The sequence below is a fragment of the Bombina bombina genome, chromosome 6 (genome assembly GCF_027579735.1).
Source record: "Bombina bombina isolate aBomBom1 chromosome 6, aBomBom1.pri, whole genome shotgun sequence".
In the NCBI taxonomy this organism is placed as follows: Eukaryota; Metazoa; Chordata; class Amphibia; order Anura; family Bombinatoridae; genus Bombina; species Bombina bombina.
Window position 1 is genome coordinate 302,315,895 of NC_069504.1, and position 13,843 is coordinate 302,329,737.

Genomic DNA, 13,843 nt, shown 5'->3' on the forward strand with positions numbered 1-13,843 from the left:
CCCCGGATGAAAAGTCTGACGACTTAGAAAATCCGCCTCCCAGTTCAAATCAAGCCAGCCATGTGGAAAAAAACTAGGCCCCAATAAGTTTAGTCACCAAACATATATAAAAACGATTAACATGCCAGCAAACGTTTTATATTACACTTTTATAAGAGTATGTATCTCTGTTAATAAGCCTGATACCAGTCGCTATTACTGCATTTAAGGCTTAACTTACATTAATCCGGTATCAGCAGGATTTTTCTAGCAAATTCCATCCCTAGAAATATATTAACTGCACATACCTTATTGCAGGAAAACCTGCACGCCATTCCCCCTCTGAAGTTACCTCACTCCTCAGAATATGTGAGTACGGCAGTGGATCTTAGTTACTTCTGCTAAGATCATAGAAATCACAGGCAGAAACAGTACACTCCGGTACCATTTAAAAATAACAAACTTTTGATTGAAGTTAAAAAACTAACTATAATACACCACTTTCCTCTTACTACGTCCATCTTTGTTGAGAGTTGCAAGAGAATGACTGGATATGGCAGTGAGGGGAGGAGCTATATAGCAGCTCTGCTGTGGGTGATCCTCTTGCAACTTCCTGTTGGGAAGGAGAATATCCCACAAGTAATGGATGATCCGTGGACTGGATACACTTAACAAGAGAAATAGCAGGTCTGAGAAGATGACCTGAATATAAATAGGCCTTCCTTAGATAGGATTCAAGCTTCCTATCTAAAGGATCCTTAAAGGAAGTACTATCTTCCATAGGAATAGTGGTACATTTAGCAAGAGTAGAAATAGCCCCATCAACTTTGGGTATTTTTTCCCAAAACTCTATAGATTTTTCTGGTAAAGGATACAATTATTTAAACCTTGAAGAAGGAATAAAAGAATTACCTGGCTTATTCCATTCCCTGGAAATCATATCAGAAATAGCCTCAGGAATAGGAAAAACAGCATTTAAACGTTTAATAGACTGAACGTCAATAGAACTGGTTACCTCAATATCCAAAGTAATTAACACTTCTTTTAATAAAGAACGCATATACTCTATTTTAAATAATTAAGTAGATTTGTCAGTGTCAATGTCTGAGGAAGGATCTTCTGAATCAGATAGATCCTCATCAGAAGAGGATGAATTATTATGTTGCTGGTCATTTGAAATTTCATCAGCTAAATGAGAAGTTTTAAAAGACCTTTTACGTTTATTTAAAGGTGGAAATTCAGACAAAGCCTTCAGAATAGAATCAGAAACAAATTCTTTAAAATTTACAGGTATATCATGTACATTAGAAGTTGAAGGAACTGTAACTGGCAATGTACTATTACTGATGGAAACACTATCTGCATGTAAAAGTTTATCAAGACAACTATTACAAATGACATTTGGTGGAATAATTTCTACACTTTTCCAACAAATGCACTTAGCTTTGGTAGAACCGATGTCGGGCAGCAATGTTCCAGCAGAAACTTCTGAGGCAGGATCAGATTGGGACATCTTGCTCAATGTAAGAGAAAAAACAACATATAAAGCAAAATTATCTATTTCCTTATATGACAGTTTCAGGAATGGAAAAAAATGCAAAAGCATAGGCCTCTGAGAAAAAAGCAAGAGGCAAATATCAATGGGGTATTGAAATAATGAAAAAAATTACCGGAAATGACACACTCGCCTCACTAATGACGCCGCCGTGTGAAAGGCCTCGGCGTCACATATGACGTCAGAAATCACGAAGTTGCGTCATAAACGTCTTTTTCCGCGCCAAAAAAATTTCGCACCGAAAATGACGCAATAAAGTTAAGCATTTGACGCACCCGCTGGCCTAATACCCGCAATAGCAAAAAGTAGTCAATTGAAAAAAAGACTAAATTCCCCAAATACGAAACTGAGTGTCTGATGAAGGAAATACATGAACCTGACTCATGGCAAATATAAGTATAATACATATATTTAGAACTTTACATAAATGCATAAAGTGCCAAACCATAGCTGAGGTGTCTTAAGTAATAAAAAACATAATTACCAAAAGACACCCATCCACATATAGCAGATAGCCAAACCAGTACTAAAACAGTTATTAATAGAGGTAATGGTAAATTGAGAGTATATCGTCGATCTGAAAAGTGAGGTAGGAGATGAATCTCTACGACCGATAACAGAGAACCTATGAAATAGACCCCCGTTAGGGAAATCATCGAATTCAAAAAAGTGATACTCCCTTCACATCCCTCTGACATTACTGAGAGGAATCGGGCTTCAACAATGCTGAGAAGCGCATATCAACGTAGAAATCTTAGCACAAACTTACTTCACCACCTCCATAGGAGGCAAAGTTTTTAAAACTGAATTGTGGGTGTGGTGAGGGGTGTATTTATAGGCATTTTGAGGTTTGGGAAACTTTGCCCCAACTGGTAGGATTGTATATCCCATATGTCACTAGCTCATGGACTCTTGCCAATTACATGAAAGAAATAGGCATTTGCTGCCACCCAAAAAATTTAAAGGGATAGGTTCAGTGAATATAAAACTTCTATTAAATCCAAAGATATGACCTTACCAGTCACTCCCATTTTGTCCAAATAGGACACTCCATTAGTCAACTCCGTTTTCAGGTTATTGATCACATACCACATCTTAGGAGAGGAGGCGCTAGAGAGCTTAGATTAAAACAAAAACATAATTTATGCTTACCTGATAAATTCCTTTCTTCTGTAGTGTGATCAGTCCACGGGTCATCATTACTTGTGGGATATTAACTGCTCCCCTACAGGAAGTGCAAGAGGATTCACCCAGCAGAGTTGCTATATAGCTCCTCCCCTCTACGTCACCTCCAGTCATTCGACCAAGGACCAACAAGAAAGGAGAAGCCAAGGGTGTAGTGGTGACTGGAGTATAATTTAAAAAATATTTACCTGCCTTAAAAAACAGGGCGGGCCGTGGACTGATCACACTACAGAAGAAAGGAATTTATCAGGTAAGCATAAATTATGTTTTCTTCTGTTAAGTGTGATCAGTCCACGGGTCATCATTACTTGTGGGATACCAATACCAAAGCAAAAGTACACGGATGACGGGAGGGATAGGCAGGCTCTTTATACAGAAGGAACCACTGCCTGAAGAACCTTTCTCCCAAAAATAGCCTCCGAGGAAGCAAAAGTGTCAAATTTGTAAAATTTGGAAAAAGTATGAAGCGAAGACCAAGTTGCAGCCTTGCAAATCTGTTCAACAGAGGCCTCATTCTTAAAGGCCCAAGTGGAAGCCACAGCTCTAGTGGAATGAGCTGTAATTCTTTCAGGAGGCTGCTGTCCAGCAGTCTCATAAGCTAAACGAATTATGCTACGAAGCCAAAAAGAGAGAGAGGTAGCAGAAGCTTTTTGACCTCTCCTCTGACCAGAGTAAACGACAAACAGGGAAGACGTTTGTCGAAAATCTTTAGTTGCCTGTAAATAAAATTTAAGGGCACAAACTACATCCAGATTGTGCAAAATACGTTCCTTCCTCGAAGAAGGATTTGGGCACAAGGATGGAACAACAATCTCCTGATTGATATTCCTGTTAGTGACTACCTTAGGTAAGAACCCAGGCTTAGTACGCAGAACTACCTTATCCGAGTGAAAAATCAAATAAGGAGAATCACAATGTAAGGCTGATAACTCAGAGACTCTTCGAGCCGAGGAAATAGCCATTAAAAATAGAACTTTCCAAGATAACAACTTTATATCAATGGAATGAAGGGGTTCAAACGGAACACCCTGTAAAATGTTAAGAACAAGGTTTAAACTCCATGGTGGAGCCACAGCTTTAAACACAGGTTTAATCCTGGCCAAAGCCTGACAAAAAGCCTGAACGTCTGGAACTTCTGACAGACGCTTGTGTAACAGAATGGACAGAGCTGAGATCTGTCCCTTTAAGGAACTAGCGGATAACCCCTTTTCTAAACCTTCTTGTAGAAAAGACAATATCCTAGGAATCCTAACCTTACTCCAAGAGTAACCTTTGGATTCGCACCAATATAGGTATTTACGCCATATTTTATGGTAAATCTTTCTGGTAACAGGCTTCCTAGCCTGTATTAAGGTATCAATAACTGACTCAGAAAAAACACGCTTTGATAAGATCAAGCGTTCAATTTCCAAGCAGTCAGCTTCAGAGAAGTTAGATTTTGATGTTTGAAAGGACCCTGAATCAGAAGGTCCTGTTTCAGAGGTAACGACCAAGGTGGACAGAATGACATGTCCACCAGATCTGTATACCAAGTCCTGCGTGGCCATGCAGGCACTATTAGAATCACTGATGCTTTCTCCTGTTTGATTCTGGCAATCAATCGAGGAAGCATCGGGAATGGTGGAAACACATGAGCCATCCTGAAGGTCCATGGTGCTGTCAAGGCATCTATCAGGACCGCTCCCGGATCCCTGGATCTGGACCCGTAGCGCGGAAGCTTGGCGTTCTGTCGAGACGCCATGAGATCTATCTCTGGTTTGCCCCAACGTCGAAGTATTTGGGCAAAGACCTCTGGATGAAGTTCCCACTCCCCCGGATGAAAAGTCTGACGACTTAAGAAATCCGCCTCCCAGTTCTCCACTCCCGGGATGTGGATTGCAGACAGGTGGCAAGAGTGAGACTCTGCCCAGCGAATTATCTTCGATACTTCCATCATTGCTAGGGAGCTTCTTGTCCCTCCCTGATGGTTGATATAAGCTACAGTCGTGATGTTGTCCGACTGGAACCTGATGAACCCCCGAGTTGCTAACTGGGGCCAAGCCAGAAGAGCATTGAGGACTGCTCTCAATTCCAGAATGTTTATTGGAAGAAGACTCTCCTCCTGATTCCATAGTCCCTGAGCCTTCAGAGAATTCCAGACAGCGCCCCAACCTAGTAGGCTGGCGTCTGTTGTTACAATTGACCAGTCTGGCCTGCTGAATGGCATTCCCCTGGACAGATGTGGCCGATAAAGCCACCATAGAAGAGAATTTCTGGTCTCTTGAATGGAATGAAGGACACGGCATGCACTTTGAAGTTTTGTTAACCTGTCCTCTGTCAGGTAAATCTTCATTTCTACAGAATCTATCAGAGTCCCCAGGAAGGGAACTCTTGTGAGTGGAAAGAGAGAACTTTTCTCTTCGTTCACTTTCCATCCATGCGACCTTAGAAATGCCAGTACTATCTCTGTATGAGATTTGGCAGTTTGAAAGCTTGAAGCTTGTATCAGTATGTCGTCTAAGTACGGAGCTACTGAAATTCCTTGCGGTCTTAGTACCGCCAGAAGAGTGCCCAGAACCTTTGTGAAGATTCTTGGAGCCATAGCCAGTCCGAATGGAAGAGCTACAAACTGGTAATGCCTGTCTAAAAAGGCAAACCTTAGATACCGGTAATGACTTCTGTGAATCGGTATGTGAAGGTAAGCATCCTTTAAATCCACTGTGGTCAAGTACTGACCCTCTTGGATCATGGGCAAAATTGTTCGAATAGTTTCCATCTTGAACGATGGAACTCTTAGGAATTTGTTTAGGATCTTTAAATCCAAGATTGGCCTGAAGGTTCCCTCTTTTTTGGGAACTACAAACAGATTTGAGTAAAACCCTTGTCCTTGTTCCAACCGCGGAACTGGATGGATCACTCCCATTAATAAAAGATCTTGTACGCAGCGTAGAAACGCTTCCTTCTTTGTTAGGTTTGTTGACAACCTTGACAGATGAAATCTCCCTCTTGGGGGAGAGGATTTGAAATCCAGAAGGTATCCCTGAGATATGATCTCTAACGCCCAGGGATCCTGAACATCTCTTGCCCAAGCCTGGGCGAAGAGGGAAAGTCTGCCCCCCACTAGATCCGGTCCCGGATCGGGGGCCCTCAATTCATGCTGTCTTAGGGGCAGCAGCAGGTTTTCTGGCCTGTTTGCCCCTGTTCCAGGACTGGTTAGGTTTCCAGCCTTGTCTGTAGCGAGCAACAGCTCCTTCCTGTTTTGGTGCAGAGGAAGTTGATGCTGCTCCTGCTTTGAAATTACGAAAGGAACGAAAATTGGACTGTCTAGCCTTGGCTTTGGCCTTGTCCTGAGGCAGGGCATGACCTTTACCTCCTGTAATGTCATCAATAATCTCTTTCAAGCCGGGCCCGAATAAGGTCTGCCCTTTGAAAGGAATATTAAGCAATTTAGATTTAGACGTAACATCAGCTGACCAGGATTTTAGCCACAGAGCTCTGCGTGCCTGAATGGCGAATCCTGAATTTTTAGCCGCAAGTTTAGTTAAATGTACTACGGCATCTGAAATAAATGAATTAGCTAACTTAAGGAATTTAAGTTTGTGTGTGATGTCATCTAGTGTGGATGATTGAAGTGTCTCTTCCAGAGACTCAAACCAAAATGCTGCTGCAGCCGTGACAGGCGCAATACATGCAAGAGGTTGCAATATAAACCCTTGTTGAACAAACATTTTCTTAAGGTAACCCTCTAATTTTTTATCCATTGGATCTGAAAAAGCACAGCTATCCTCCACTGGGATAGTGGTACGCTTAGCTAAAGTAGAAACTGCTCCCTCCACCTTAGGGACCATTTGCCATAAGTCCCGTGTGGCGGCGTCTATTGGAAACATTTTTCTGAATATAGGAGGGGGTGAGAAAGGCACACCGGGTCTATCCCACTCCTTAGTAACAATGTCAGTAAGTCTCTTAGGTATAGGAAAAACGTCAGTACTCGTCGGTACCGCAAAATATTTATCCAACCTACACATTTTTTCTGGGATTGCAACTGTTACACAATCATTCAGAGCCGCTAATACCTCCCCTAGTAACACACGGAGGTTCTCAAGCTTAAATTTAAAATTTGAAATGTCTGAGTCCAGTTTATTTGGATCAGAACCGTCACCCACAGAATGAAGCTCTCCGTCTTCATGTTCTGCAAACTGTGACGCAGTATCAGACATGGCCCTTGCATTATCAGCGCACTCTGTTCTCATCCCAGAGTGATCACGTTTACCTCTTAGTTCTGGTAGTTTAGCCAAAACTTCAGTCATAACAGTAGCCATATCTTGTAATGTGATTTGTAATGGCCGCCCAGATGCACTCGGCGCTACAATATCACGCACCTCCTGAGCGGGAGATGCAGGTACTGACACGTGAGGCGAGTTAGTCGGCATAACTCTCCCCTCGTTGTTTGGTGAAATATGTTCAATTTGTACAGATTGACTATTTTTTAAAGTAGCATCAATACATTTAGTACATAAATTTCTATTGGGCTCCACTTTGGCATTAACACATATAGCACAGATATCTTCCTCTGAATCAGACATGTTTAACACACTAGCAAATAAACAGCAACTTGGAAATACTTTTCAAAGTAATTTACAAATAATATGAAAACGAACTGTGCCTTTAAGAAGCACAGAAAAATATTATAACAGATAAAATAATTAAGTTATAGCATCAATCTTTGTCAGAATATACAGTTTTAGCAAAGGATTGTTCCCCTCAGCAAATGATAACTAACCCAGGCAGCAGAAAAAAAATACACAAATAAACGTTTTTTATATCACAGTCAATACAATCAGCACAGCTCTGCTGTATGATTACTTCCCTCAAAAAAGACTCTTGAGATCCCTGAACTCTGTAGAGATGAACCGGATCATGCAGGAAGAAAATGAATCTCTGACTGAGTTTTTCTGATGCATAGTGAAAGCACCAAAATGGCCCCTCCCCCACACACATAACAGTGAGAGAGATCAGTGAACTGCTCTAATTTAAATCAAAACTATTGCCAAGTGGAAAAAAAGTGCCCAAAACATTTTTTCACCCAGTACCTCAGAGAAAAAAATGTTTTTACATGCCAGCAAAAAAACATTTTACCTCAATAATTAATTGTCATTTAAAACCTATTGCAAGTCCCTGCAAAATAGGTTAAGACTATGTATACAGTTTAAAAGCCAGAGAAGTACCATTTCCCAGAAAACTGAAGTGTAAAATATACATACATGACAGCCTGATATCAGCTACATCTACTGCATTCAAGGCTGAGTTTACATTATAACGGTATGGCAGGATTTTCTCATCAATTCCATGTCAGAAAATAATAAACTGCTACATACCTCTTTGCAGATTAATCTGCCTGCTGTCCCCTGATCTGAAGTTTACCTCACTCCTCAGATGGCCGAGAAACAGCAATATGATCTTAACTACTCCGGCTAAAATCATAGAAAAACTCAGGTAGATTCTTCTTCAAATTCTACCAGAGAAGGAATAACACACTCCGGTGCTATTATAAAATAACAAACTTTTGATTGAAGATATAAAAACTAAATATATCACCATAGTCCTCTCACACATCCTATCTAGTCGTTGGGTGCAAGAGAATGACTGGGGGTGACGTAGAGGGGAGGAGCTATATAGCAACTCTGCTGGGTGAATCCTCTTGCACTTCCTGTAGGGGAGCAGTTAATATCCCACAAGTAATGATGACCCGTGGACTGATCACACTTAACAGAAGAAAAGAAGTTTGGTGGATTCAATTCCTCAATACTCTGTATCTAAATGGTCTGAATATAGATTATGACTTGCATTTGTTTTTATAAGTATTTTGTAACTGTAATAATTGTATGTGACCACTAGAGGTCACAATTCACTTGTATATTGTATATATTGGGAAGGGTTAAAATTCCAATTGCAAAATGTGTAATCTGATTGGAGAGAACAAGTGATTTAAACTGTGGTTGTACACCTGTACTAGTATGCATGATTAAGGACCATGTAGGTCCGAAACGTTGCATTTTTCTGTGGTCTTAGGTTCTCCAATAAACCTTTCAACTGCTGGAAGCTGTGGTGCTGTCACTTTTCTACATTTTGATTATGTTCCTAGGAGGTCTCAGACACTCCATTTTGAGGTGCACCCATACAAAAGGAAGAAAGATTTGTGCTGGGCTTATTTTGTATTTGTATATTTTACATAACCCATTTTTAGTAGCATATTTAATATTTAACTTCATATATAAGTGTTAGAATAAGTGGGGTAGAAAAACAACCATCAAGTTCACAATTTTTTCTGAGGATCAATAATGAGCTTGATTAAGAATGATGTACAATCAATATACACATGCAGAATGCAAGAAACAGAGAAAAGGCTTACAAAGAGTTGATCTCTATACTCAAAACCACCAAATACATATGGTCCTATAACGAATAAAAGTTGTTGTTTTTTTCCAAGCTTCAGATAGTGCATAATTTTAAGAATGTTTCCAATTAAAGTCTATAATCAAATTTACTTTGGTCTTTTGGTATACTTTAATGAAAACATGAAGGTAAGCTTAGGAGTGTGAAAAGGTCTGAAATACTATATGGCAGCAGTTTAAGAAGCATGCTTTTCAATTGCCATTAGAGTCAAAAAATAACATGCTGTAATCCGTTAGAGCAGGTAATTTTTCAACTATCGACCATGCCCTACTGTGTATTTAACCCCCGCAAAGATGCACTGCTGGTCCCAAGCAGAAACCGCCACTGATCCAATCAGCAGCGCTAGTCGCACAACTCAGATGTGCAACTAGCGCTTTCGGATTGGATCAGCAGCAGGTTCCGGCTCAGGACCAGTAGGGTTAAATACACAGTAGAGCAGGGTATGATATGCACTGTGCAAACACTGCTGCCATCTAGTGTTCAAACTGTGGCATTCAGGCTAGTCTGGGGTTAACTGAGTCACTGATTACAATAACAAACATTCATGCATACATATCCAGTGTTCTCCCCAGGGCCTATTTACAACTCCACCAGCAGATTTTACTGACCAACTGGCTAACATTTGAGCCAATATTAAGCTATAATAGCGAATATTAAATGTTTTCAATGTTTGTTGCAAAAGTGAACTTTAATTCAATTTATATGAAATTATGAAATGAATTTGTGCTTGGGATAGCTTCAAACTTTTTTTCAGTTTCATGATTTGGAACGAGCATGCAGTTTTAAAAACGTTCTAATTTACTTCTATTTTTCTTCGTTCTCTTGGTATCTTTTGATGAAAAGCAGGGGTGAATGCTCAGGAGTCGGACCATTTCCGGAGCACTATATGGCAGCAGTTTTGAAAGAATGTTATCCATTTGCAAGAGCACTAGAGGGCAGCACTATTTCCTGCCATACAGTGCTCCAGATGCCGACCTATGTGTCTCTTCAACACAGAACATCATGGCAAAGAAGGAAATTGTAAACTTAAAAAAAAAAAAAAAAACATCTGAATTACAAAAGAAAATGTTGGGGGTTTTATTTCCCATTAACATTTATAAATGTTATAACCTTGCAAAGTTGCTGCATCATAATGCTACCTGGCTGGCAAAATTATCTGTGGTGAAGACAAATTTACTGTATATATACATACTTGCCTAGATGTGCTAATTTTCTATGCAAAAATTGAAATTTAGATAGATTAGATTAGGATAGATAGATTAGATTAGGATAGATAGATAGATTAGATTAGATAGATTAGATTTAGATAGATTAGGATAGATAGATTAGATTAGATTAGATAGATTAGGATATATAGATTAGATTAGGATAGATAGATTAGATTAGGATAGATAGATTAGATTAGGATATATAGATTAGATTAGGATAGATAGATTAGATTAGGATAGATAGATTAGATTAGGATAGATAGATTAGATTAGGATAGATAGATTAGATTAGGATAGATAGATTAGATTAGGATATATAGATTAGATTAGGATAGATAGATTAGGATAGATAGATTAGGATAGATAGATTAGGATAGATAGATTAGGATAGATAGATTAGGATAGATAGATTAGGATAGATAGATTAGGATAGATAGATTAGGATAGATAGATTAGGATAGATAGATTAGGATAGATAGATTAGGATAGATAGATAGATTAGGATAGATAGATTAGGATAGATAGATTAGGATAGATAGATTAGATAGATTAGGATAGATAAGATTAGATAGATTAGATAGATTATATAGATAGATTAGATTAGGATAGATAGATAGATTAGGATAGATAGATTAGGATAGATTAGATTGATTAGGATAGATAGATTAGATTAGGATAGATAGATTAGGATAGATAGATTAGATTAGATAGATTAGATTGATTAGATTAGATAGATTAGATTAGATAGATTAGATTAGATAGATTAGATAGATAGATTGATATATATATATATATACACATACACACACACATATATATATATACACACACAATATATGGTCAAAAGTATGTAGACACCTGATCATCGCACCTATATCCTATTCCAAAACCATGGGCAACAATATGAAGTTAGCCTCCCATCTTTAGCAGCCACCACTCATCTGGGAAGGATTTCCACAAGATTTTTTAGTGTGTATGTGGGAATTTTTGCCAACCCAGACAAAAAAAGCGTTTGTGAGGTCAGACACTCATGTTGAACAAAATGGCCTGGCTTGCAATTTGTGCTCAAACTCATCCCAAAGGTGATCAATAGGGTAGAGGTCAGAGCTCTGTGCAGGCCACTCGAGATCCTCCACAAAAAAAAAAAAATAATCTGTAAAGAGAATTCCCCAAAATGTTGCACAAAGTTGGAGGAACCCAATTTTTTAAAATGGCTTTCTATCCTGTAGAATTAAGATGACCCTTTACTGGAAATAAGGGGCCTCACCCAAACCCTGAAAAACAGCCCCAAACCATTATCCCTCCAGCACCAAATTTTTACAGATGGCACTATGTATTACAGTAGTTAGCATTCTCCTTGCACCCACCACACTCAGATTCTTTCACCAGACTGCAGACAGTGAAGCGAGATTCATCACCCCAGAGAAGACCCTTCCACTGCCCCAGTATGCTTTATACCTCTCCAGCTGACGCTTTGCATTGTGCATACAGATGTGAGACATAGGTTTATATGGCCTAGCAGATGTACCCATTTCATGATACTCCCGACACTTATTTCTTGTGAAAATATTACTCCAAGAAACAGTTTGGAACTCTGTAGTGAGTGATACAACAGTTGGACAATTTTTACTCGCTGGACACATCAGCACTCGGTGGACCTGCTCTGTGTTTTGGGTGGTCTATCACTTCATGGCTGGTCTTTTGTTGCGTCTAGATGCTTATATTACACAATAGCACTTTCAGTTGACTGGGGCAGATCTATAAGGGCTGAAATTTCACAAACGGACTTGTGGCAAAAGTGACATCTTATGGCAGTGCCAGGTTTAAGGCATGAGTTCTTCAGTATAACTTATTGTAGATCCAATGTTTGTCTAGGGAGATTTCATGGCTATGTGCTTGATTCTATGCAACTTTTAGCAATGGGTGTTGCTGAAACAATGGGAGTTCAGGTATCCACATACTTTTGGCCATACAGTACAGGTATTAAAAAGGGACATTGAACACATTTTACTTTTGTTTGGTTTAAAGATTTTGCTTTCTGGTTCTCAATTTTGCTAGTAGTTTAAATAACTGGTTAAGACAATTTTCAGCATTTTGATTTGCAGCATTTGCAAGTTACAGAATTCCCTTTTTGGCTGCTCTAGGGAGTGTGGGACAAGCATAATTTTACATAAAAGCAAGAGGTGTTTTAAATCGTTTTAATTATTTGTCACATTGGATAAAATTACACCTTTTAGTATAGTAAACAATAAAAAAGAAAGTTCATTTAAGAACATACAACGTTAAAATAGCTTTAGTTGCTATTGGATTAAAAGATAAAATGATCACAGTATTTCTGCATTCACCATTTTAATGGTTTATTCATTTAGTGCCTCACAAAATTCCCCAGCTTCACCTGCCTAAACAGTTTCCATTGCTATATTATTTGAAGCAACTGAATCAATAAAGAATGGAGAAATAAGTGGCCTTCTGTGTATTGGATGTTTAGATCATAGGAGCTCACGAAGATACAGAGGCTTGAGGGACCACTTAGCATATTCAGTATTTTATCCCTCATTTTAATACGTTCCAAAAAATATATATTTTTCAATTAAAAGTAAGTTTACGATTTTTTTTGTTAAACATATGTTCATGTACTGTCCAGCAATAAAGCGGTGGAGATTCTACTTATCTGCCATTCAACAATCAGTCCATAATGTCTAGCTACAGATATATGCATTTCCTGTAAGCTTAAATGGATTTCATAGATAATGGAATTATTCTTACCCCTTGAGCAATGAATACTTCATATACACAACAAACGCCAACAACAGTTATGCCCTGCTCTTTACATAGAGTTGCAACCGCAACAAGGAATACAGCTACTGCAATTGGAGTCCAGACTGCAAAAAAATTAGAAGAAAATTTTATTTTAAATTATTTTTTTCATTGACGTAGAAATGTTTAAAATGTGTTGCCAAGTACCCTGTGTAGAAATATAAAGCCATTGGACTTATCTTACTTTACCTATTTTCAGGACATATAAATTCAACCAAACAAAACCCAAAACTGTTAAAAATATTTATTTAAACAAATATACAATATAAATTAGTTGTAGTATTTATTATTTAATACCAAAAAGCAAAACAAGGATGCTGGATATTCCTGCTGAGGTACAGTGAACAGGGAGACTTGAATGGTTGGAGAGGTGATAGGGGGAAATACCCACAACGCACTGCAAGCACACTCACTCTGAATATCTGGTTAAGAATACATCCATATTAGCATCTATTTAACTACCATGAGAATCATTACTTGTTTTATAAGATACAAATAGTTTGACCCGACTTGTTATTCACTTAGCAGGTGTAGAGGAAGGCACCATTATACACACCATGGTCCTTGTTAAAAGGGACACTAAAATAAAAATTAAAAACTTTCAAGATTTAAAAAGACCACACCATTTTGAACAACCTTCCAATTCCTTTTCATTATCTAAATGTTC

The 13,843-nt window shown here is 38.6% G+C and overlaps 1 protein-coding gene across 1 annotated transcript in view; it reads right to left on the reverse strand.

The window, feature by feature from the left end:
• TMTC3 (transmembrane O-mannosyltransferase targeting cadherins 3) overlaps positions 1 to 13,843 on the reverse strand; it is a 405,658-nt gene that overhangs the window by 288,735 nt on the left and 103,080 nt on the right. Inside the window, exon 6 of the mRNA XM_053719235.1 lies at positions 13,126 to 13,241. Within this exon, the coding sequence (XP_053575210.1) occupies positions 13,126 to 13,241 (116 nt within the window). The remainder of the gene's footprint in view (positions 1 to 13,125; positions 13,242 to 13,843) is intronic.